Consider the following 9,604-nt stretch of genomic DNA (forward strand, 5'->3'; position numbering starts at 1 on the left):
CAATTTTGTCTTTTTGAACATAAACATTTTTGTATAACTGAGTACAAGGTTTAAGATGTGGTCAGTTGCTGAGTATCCATAGACGCTCTGGAAGACAGCTTGTGACTCTTGTATCTTATCACGCATGTAAGGATCACAATAAATGTCAGTTCATCCAAGATCAAAAGTCACATTCACATTCCCATCTCCATTCTCGTTCTCAATTGTTCATGTGCCACATGTCAAACACCACATCCCATGGAGAACACCATTCAACGTTTTTACGAGTTCATTTCCAAACAAAGTTCACAACACATGCATCTCATCTCAAAGTTGTTGTGTATTCAGTTTCAATTAAAGTTCATAATATGCATCTCATCTCATCATCATCAATTATCAAGAAATACCCAAAACCTGGAAGATTGACATTTTGGTAGACCCATATTCTTTTCTTTTCTTATTTCTGACCGCATGGGTCCTCATTCTCTCCTTGCATAAACTAAAAAGCATGGCATGAAGCCGAAACAGAGTTACTTTCCTTGGCTAAACTCCTGAAGCATGCATAAAATAATAATCTTTTTCCTGCTTAATTTGGAATGAAAATTAAAGAAAATTCTAAACTTTAATAATTTGGAAAAATAAATACAAATTATTTCAGAGATGTTATTTTTTACCGTAACAACGCATATCGTTCTGAGTTTGTCATATACCTCTATAATTGTCAGCTTTGCTCAAATCACCTCTTTTTTCAATGGCATGATAATTGATATTGACAAACTTTGAAGGAAGACATCAGAATCTATCACTGCTTTAACCATAATTAAATACACAAGATACTTTGCCTAGTCATACTTGATTTCTCAAATTAATACATCCTTTTGACCAACCTAATTCAAGCATCGTTAAATTTGCTCTTGTTATTATTCAAATTAGAGTCTAGTTGTTGGTGACTGGAGGTGAATGATACAGACATACAAACACGTTGGTTAAGGCAAACGACACTGACAATATAGATTTATAAAGTAACTTTTTAGGAAACGATCAAAGGTTTGTTTTCTTTTTCAGAAAACTACCGATATTGACTTTGGCTTTTAATTACAAGAATCACTTGAGTGGAAATTGAACCAAAACCATTTCTGCCCAAGTATCCTTTAATTCACATGAAACATTACAGATAGTAAAGGACGATAACTCTTGTCACTTACTACACATGCGCACCAATAATGGAGTACTAATCGCTCGGTCACTTCAGAAAGATGGCCTTGAAGGCTGTGTTCAACCAATAAGACCAGGGTGAGACAATGCGCCTGCATTTCCAATATGACACTCCTTTTCTCCTGGGTAGTCCACACAAAGCATGGTTTGGGGTCCTCTGTGAGATACAGACAAAGATAAGACTTATTAATGGACCCTGTAAGTTTGACCTACTGGATATCTATCGAATCACATAATAACAGAGTTTGCTGATAGTAAGAATGTGCAAGACACTAATTATGAGCTTATTACTCTGTCAACACTCTTTGACGGTCAGTGTGAATGTGTCCGTAATGTGAAAGTATGGGTTGGCACAATTGTCTTAAGACATTAAAAAAGCAGTGTATGCATTCGAGACATCATAACTGGCACATATCGGTCTCGACAAATGTACCTGAGATATATGTGAGTGGAATCCTAGAAAACTAAATTGATCCTGAATATTGTTATTATCCAGATCATTCTGGCAATAAATGATGGCAATGTTACAAGGAGACAATATTGCAATGTAACATAAGACAATGAAACATGATCCATTTTTAAGGGGAAGATGGTTTGTAGGTAAGGACGATGTTTTGGCATGTCAACTTTTGTACGTACACTGCAGTAAATGTGTTTCAATCCTAAACGTGACAAATGTTTATGGAAGTTTATCGCAACACGGCTAGGATGTTGACTGTGGAAAGGCACTAGAACATCGCTTCATATATAGTGTGGGGATTTGTCAGGCATGTAATGTTTTCGGGGCGGTCGGGTAGCCTAGTGGTTAAAGCGTTCGCTCTTCACGCTGTCGATTCCCGACATGGGTACAATGTGTGAAGCCCATTTCTGGTGTCCCCCGCCGTGATATTGCTGGAATATTGCTAAAAGCGGCGTAAAACCATACTCACTCACTCACTGTCATGTTTTCATTCTTACACAAAGTTACCTTGGGCTGTCCTGACAGGAAGACGCAATGTTTCTATCCCTCAGTCGTTTTTTCAGTTCGGAGATGTTGTTGCTGTTACATGTTGATCTACATACAACAAATGGAGGGTAATTAAATGGACATATTCCGAAATCACATGTGTTTGGTAATACCGACCTCTGTGAAAAGACTGAGACCATCTTGCAAGCATTCCTCTTCTTTCACAACTTGGGACACTGGTGTGTTAGTCGTCGTCAAAAGCGAGGCAATTCACCATGCAGTGTTGCGTCTCTCAGGCGTCCCAGAAAAACTAGGATCGAGTGTTCGAATCACGGATCTCAAAGTGTCTTTAATATAAATTCACTCACTCAAAACCTGCAGAGATATTTCACAGAACCATTGGCCCATAACTGGTCAAGGTGTTCGGGGACACTGGACCGAAACCTGATCAACAACACCTTGGGTAACCAAAGTTGTTTCTGTATATGTTCCACAAAAACCTTGTTAGTTGCAAACAATACACACAAAAAACCGTAGGACGTGATCTTGATTATGTAATATGTGCCATACTATTTGCGTTAAATTGCGTATTTGTATAATTCTAATTGCTTTTTAAAACATACTATCTATGTCAATTGCGTATTTAACTCCTGACGATAAATTCATGATTTGATCAGTATCGATTTCACCAATTAATATGTGTATCACAACTATTTAAAAAAATTACCAACTAATATGATACAAAATGAAGTGTGTATACATTGTCGAGTATATTATTGGGCTGCATCTATCCTGTAAATGTTGGGGTTCCCCCGCCATAATAATGTTCCAATGTTGCTGTCAGATTCACACAACCGTGGTCGTCCACAAAACGTTAACTATTGTTCTTGGAAAGATACATGTGGGAAACTGAATATTATAGCATTATAGTCTTACACCTTCAAACATACCTTATCTTTTGTCCCGGTATATGAACCATAAGAATATTGACCTTTGATAGTTTGCTAGCGTTCATATTCGGTACTTCCCACGTTGCAAAGAAACTAGAAAAAAGATAAAAGAAAATTACTTGGCATGATAAGCAACGTGTACTTGCTTTATGGAGTGTAGCATATAACTTGTATTCCTGCATTGACGTATCAGAAAGCTAAAACATATTTAAGAATCACCTTTGTGACATAATTATGAACAAAAACCAACTAAGCATCCCCTACCCCTAAACTACCCGTTATGGACGCATAAACTTACGATGAATCTCGGAATGGCTCGTCTCTGCTTGCATTCAACATGACATGAGCCTCGCCACTGGCATGGGATGCATACTGTAAAAACAGTCAGAGGTATGTTTCATTTCCTCCGATAAAATCGATTCATTAAGGAGATGCTTACAAAGCTGGACAGCTCATACCGACGTTTTCTTATAAAGTGATGTCCAATATGTGTATCATAATTGTTATGACTAAAAATATTACGTGCAATGCTATTCTTTCTTGCAAAGAAAAGCGGTAAATGTGTTTCAGTTCAGAAGCATATAGAAAAGTACACTGCTAAGAATTAAGCATGTTGCATCTGTACTCAACCGATTGTAGAGAATAAACTTGCCATTACGTCACTCAACTGTTGTTCGAAGCGGCGTTTAAACCAACTAACCCACTTGAACCTTGTATTGAGACGTAGAACAGACTAATTGATTAAAAAGCAAATGTAACGTCACATAATGCCCATACATGTTTCGACGCCATGGCCCAGAAGGAAAACTCAGCATTGTTTGTACAGTTGGCAGTCTGGTCGAATCCAGGACAGTCTGCACCATACGTTATCCCAGGGGGATCGGTCTGGGCACAGAACTGTAAGCCATCAACCATGTAACCTGCAATTGAAAACATGCAATACATTCCAAAGTACTACCCACCTCTTTCTACAGAATGTGAAGAGAAGTACAAGAGATAATATTGAAATTGTCCAACTTAATCCTGTATACTCAACTATTGAAGCCGTCCTGTTCAAACCTGGAAATGAAAAAAAACCAAAAACGCCAATTTGTCTATGACCACATGAAGATGAACTATTTTGTACAAATGATACAAGACAAAGTAAACACTGACCAAAATTGTCACAAATTGTGATTAATGACTAACACCCGAACCAATGGTCATTATCTGCCCGTGCAATTCGAAGTATGGTCACACTGTTTTCATTCCACCTCATTCTCGGCAGCATATGATTTCCGAGTATTTAAATTGTGCAAGAACTATTGGGATCCTTCAAATGGGTGATGGCCAATGTCAGGTGGCAGCACAACTAACTGTGTGTTATTGGGAGACTGTCAACAGTACCAAACAAGTTCACCTGAAATATTGCAAATGTTCAGTCGTCCTAGAGTCACGACACAAAGGCAGGATTTGTCATGGGTTTAAGGTTCCTATTGTCAAGTCATTAAAGACGTAAATACTTGAGTGTCACACAGGCTGCATGACCTGCTGGCTTCCACCCTCGGCGTCCAGTAGGTGGTCCTTATTGACACTGAAACCATTGGCAAGGTCGTTTGCTATGGAATCAACATCAGTGATCGCCAGTTCTGTTCTCAGATGAGAGCAGATTCCATCATTTCCTCCGACCCGTGAAGATTCCAGAGTACAATAGGTCTTCAGCAACCCATGCTTGCCGTAAAAGGTGACTATGCTTGTCGTAAAAGGCGACTAACGGGATCGGGTGGTCAGGCTCGCTGACTTGGTTGATGCATGTCATCGATCTCAATTGCGTGGACCGATGCTCATGATATTAATCACTGGGTTGTCTGGTCCAGACTCGATTATTTACAGACCGCCGTCATATAGCTGGAATATTGCTGAGTGCGGCGTTAAACAACAAACCAACCAACCAACCATCACTCCCTCCATAAAGGCTTTGAACTGCTGCTTTAGTAATGCATAATTGATTTGGTACTCGATTATGGCCATGGCCGGCAATGAAGCAAGGACTCAGTTATACATTGTTATTATTATTATTGTTGTTGTTGTTGTTGTTAGCAGTGTTAACTGTACATACAGCGCTGCAAAGATGACCCCTCCTATTAAGACTGCAATGCTCGTCCCTAAAGTAGCCAATTCATTCATTCGGAAAAAAGTTCATAGCAAGATGGTAGTGCCAAAGCCGTAAATCAGGTTGTCATGATCTACCGTATGAGTATAATTATGTATGTATGAGTATGGTGTCAAAGTACACAGATGGGATCAGACATAGGGGTAGACACTGACTCCCTAAATATGGCAGCAGTTATGTGATATGTTAGAGTTTTCCCTTTTTCTTACTTTCCACAATGCCTGTGTTGATATGTAGAACAATAAATTTCGTGCCGCGAATACATATCACCTTTTTATAACAAAACCAAAGCTGCGAACAAGGTTACCTATGAGGGTATCTTCCAGCACTGTTGCTCTCTGCCCACGGTTGCTGTACATCTGCACGACACCATACACACCAGACCAGAACATACTCTGAAACAGGAGAAACCACACTTTGTGAGCGTGTGTGTATTTTGAGTATGGCAGATACTGATTAAAAGAAGATTGTCACTGCTAAGGATATCACCGACGATCCTGAGGAATAGTGAATAAACGTAAACAAATTGGACCAATGCCTATCGCAGCTGGACCAGAGTGGCCAGTTGGGTTGGAAGTCGGCGTAAACCACGTTTCATTTCATTCACACATCTGTGGGAAGACAGATCTGGCCAAACAGCTGGCCAAGGGAGTGTGGGGGGATTCTGGTGCCCTATGAAATCTGTGACCACACATGCAACGGAAGGGCGCGTATTCTCCAACTATTTCGTGATGTGACGGACCCGTGAAGATTCCGGGGTAGAATAAGTCTTCAGCATCCCATGCTTGCCGCAAAAGGTGACTATGCTTGTCGTAAAAGGCGACTAACGGGATCTGGTGGTCAGGCTCGCTGACTTGGTTGATGCATGTCATCGATCCCAATTGCGTGGATCGATGCTCATGATATTAATCACTGGATTTATAATTTACATTAATCTTATTTATTTAAAGACCGCCGTGATATAGCTGGAATATTGCTGATTGCGACGTTAAACAACCAACCAACCAACCAACCCCTGTGATGTGACGCCCTTAGGTCTGAATGAATGGGGGGTACGGATAACTTTGTCACCTATCAAATTACCATCGATGACCACTGGAGGGTTTTGTAATGTGCAGTGATGTCTCTCTACACCATTGCTCCCACACTACCGAATGCATAACGTTGAACAACACACGGCATCCGACATCGATAAACACGCATTCTCATTGCTCGCAACCCCTCATTTTCAGATAGACATGGCATAACGTTTACGAGGTTCGACCGTCAACGAAGTTGCTTTTCACTGTTAAATCACTTCAACGATTTTCTCTATGTTTAAATTGTCTCTGTCTCTGCAATGGAATTTTATGAATGCAATGATTGGATGCAGTGCAATTTCAGGGCCATTTTGACAAAGGCGTGATTCTGGTGATTTCTTATGGTGCACAGATTTTCCTTTGCGCTATCATATGGGTAACTTAAAACAGGCATGGATAAATTTAGTATATATTACGAATTAGCATAACCCCTATAGAGTAGTACATTATTATGTATCTTTTTGCAATATCTTCGTCAATCCACTAACTTTCTAGTTTCTAAACAATTCACAGTCTGACCACATTTAAAGTTGTCTTTAAGTGTGCAATTTTATTTTTTAAGTCATGCAATTGCTTATATGATATCCACGTACCTGACCGGGAGAAACGTCAGTCTCGGCTGCTTTGATAAAGTCATCATATCGACTGTAACTTACATTACACCCAGGTTGGAAGGCGAATGCTGAGATGAACTTATCTGCTAGAGCAGTACAGTTTCTGTGTCTAGGTACCCTGGAAAAGTAAACCTTTAATATTTTGCCATGGGTTTGGTTAATGGCGCTTTAAAGACTACATCCGCAACCTTTTTTCAGTTGGTGCTTGTAACGTACTCTGCACATGTTAAGTTTGGACGCTCGAAGTAACCGGACTGTCGATCCTCAGACTGATTGTAACCATTTGATCAAAACTTAATGATGATGTTTATCGCAAGTAAAAATGGATATTTTTTCAAAAGCATTACTGCAAGTAATATTCCGTATCGCCGGAATGTCTTGGTTTCACCTTATAAATATAAACAAACATGCAGCTTCTTCGTAAACTTAATCTCTGCAATGTTTCGTGATTCTTACCCGTTTACACAGAATGCTCCAGGGTTGATGTTCGTCTGGTAGTCAACACACCTCCCCAACACCAACTCCCGTATGTCAGGAGTTGTTCCCTTCGGCACACACTGACCCTCGACCAGGACCTGGTGTATCACCAGTGTCAGGATCACTGCCAGTGTGTTTAGCTGAGATAACATTCTGATCTTCTTCCACGGATACTTTGACTCAGACGTGTACATCTACTTCACTACAATGTTGTTCAGTTGACTCCACGTCACCTGCTTTAGGCTTATCTCTGTAATGTGAGCTTTGACTGTGGGTCACGACAACACTGGGTCGTACAAATGATAAGACTTCCACTATTCAAAAATCAACTATCAGGTACGTTTTTGTCCACTTGTTTGAAGCTGTTTTTAAACATTGTCCCTGGCAGTGGTATAAAATTGACTAAAGGCTAACAACCTGATTTAAGAATGATTGAGAATTTTCCAGTTGTGCTTTATGAACAAAATGTTAAAAATCAGTATCTTAAGAAATTGCTCAAATCATAAAGTCTATCTGCACCCGACATATTCGTGGAAAATCATTACGTCATCTACTTCCTTACTTGTTTTTATCAATGAACGGGGGGCCCGATAGAAATGTATACACACCCCAAAAAGACATTAGACGATGGAGGGGTATATTGAGTCTCAAGACTACGTTACGTCCATTGTCGTTGAAGCTTCTAAACCATCTTATTTATTCTTTACGGGTGACTTTGTCAATGTATGAAAGACCATAGCCCTTGAAAACAGTTTACAAACAGACGATTTATCTTAACCTGAAAAAATCATAACTGGTTATCAATTTTTAACAATTTCCAAATGTGTATGTGCTCATTAACTCGCGGCATCGTCTACTGTGATATATTTCCTACAGCTGTTATAGAGAGCTTAAAAGACGGAGAGTTTACAAGAGAGAAAAGTCTTTTTTATTTACCCTTCAACGATTTTTTTTCAATACAATACAAATAAAATTCGGATATCCGTTCATTTTCTCAAACTGGATGACCTATAACTTGTTTAATTGAGTGATCCCAATAAAATGGGAGTATGTGAGTTCTGCTTTCTTCCGTAAAATTGATTTGATCGCCCATGTCTGAAAAGTAAATGTCTCACAATTTCTTAGTATCATAAAAATCATCTGGAATAAGTCCATGCCATTTGTAATAGTCCCGAAAATGTGTTGTTAAATAGTGATTTGGTACGCATGCTTTAACAATGGAGATAAAAGGAGATAAAGGAGATGTACGAGTATACTGAAAACCACAGTGACCGCTATGGCGTGATGTTAGTATATATCAAGATTTAGTGTAAAAAAAGCCCTTTTTCTAACTATAAGTTTCAAGAGATGTATACTAAAACATTTATTTTCAGATAGTTGTAAATTAAAAAGACGAAAAAACAATCTAAGTTGACATTTTAAAGAAAGTAGCAATTATGTTAAAAAGCACTTCAGCAGTCCAAGTGTTCAAAAGTTCATGTAAGAGCACATAAAATCACCAATTATTGTTAAAGAGACATTGAAAGTATCCATGGAGTTGTGTAATACAGCACGGCCGTGTTCTGCTTCTTTGCTGTAGAATTGGTAAACTCAAGAAACGTCGAAACCAACTACTTTACTTCATTCATCTGAAAAAAAGACCTTTACTTTCTTTTACCTACGTTTTAGTTCACCTCACTGAATATTGTACATTTTATTCAAAAACTAAAAGGCGCATGAAATTGAAACTTTGGATTAATAATCCCAGCTATGGTGTCTCTACCATCTGCTCACAGAACACCGATCCCACTGCAAACATAGCCTCCATGTCATTTTGGCCCATTTTGACTTCCGCATGCCCCCGTTTTTCTTAAATTACTGCATTTTTTACATTTCCTCTGAAACTAAAGGCCAATCAAGCTACATTTTTGTGAATGATTCTAGCCATGGTGTCTCTAAACATCACACACGTCTTCAAATGTATGCACATATATATCATTCCATCCCATGATGCATAGTATGAACAATTTGAAACATCCAATCGTGCCAATGAAACTATATTATTATCAAAATAGAATATATTTCTGCCAGAAATAAATAGAACAAATTTAGTGTCACTACAGAACAATACAACAAAACATATTTCAGATTACTGATCGAAGTGATTGGATTCGAACCTCGGACCTTGCGATTCCAAGTCGTACACCTTGTCA

General features: G+C 38.9%; 1 protein-coding gene across 1 annotated transcript; it reads right to left on the reverse strand.

The window, feature by feature from the left end:
- Positions 1 to 1,123: 1,123 nt before the first annotated feature.
- On the reverse strand, positions 1,124 to 7,635 carry LOC139447955 (ADP-ribosyl cyclase/cyclic ADP-ribose hydrolase-like). The gene is made up of 8 exons (XM_071229458.1): positions 7,392 to 7,635; positions 6,915 to 7,053; positions 5,550 to 5,637; positions 3,868 to 4,010; positions 3,389 to 3,462; positions 3,091 to 3,183; positions 2,162 to 2,248; positions 1,124 to 1,351 (listed from the first exon to the last, which is right to left on the reverse strand). Exons 1-8 carry the CDS (start codon positions 7,604 to 7,606, stop codon positions 1,255 to 1,257), a joined length of 936 nt encoding a protein of 311 aa, XP_071085559.1. The 5' UTR covers positions 7,607 to 7,635; the 3' UTR covers positions 1,124 to 1,254.
- Positions 7,636 to 9,604: the final 1,969 nt, after the last annotated feature.

This window comes from Haliotis cracherodii, unplaced genomic scaffold, assembly GCF_022045235.1.
Source record: "Haliotis cracherodii isolate W230 unplaced genomic scaffold, xgHalCrac1.p SCAF_7, whole genome shotgun sequence".
In the NCBI taxonomy this organism is placed as follows: domain Eukaryota; kingdom Metazoa; phylum Mollusca; class Gastropoda; order Lepetellida; family Haliotidae; genus Haliotis; species Haliotis cracherodii.

Coding starts and splice junctions, on each gene's coding strand:
- LOC139447955 (XM_071229458.1), bottom strand. CDS start 7,606: ATGTACACGTCTGAGTCAAAGTATCCGTGGAAGAAGATCAGAATGTTA. Junction 4,011..5,549: donor GCTGGAAGATACCCTCATAG/GTAACCTTGTTC, acceptor TTTCAATTGCAG/GTTACATGGTTGATGGCTTA. Junction 2,249..3,090: donor ATACCGGGACAAAAGATAAG/GTATGTTTGAAG, acceptor TGTTGTATGTAG/ATCAACATGTAACAGCAACA.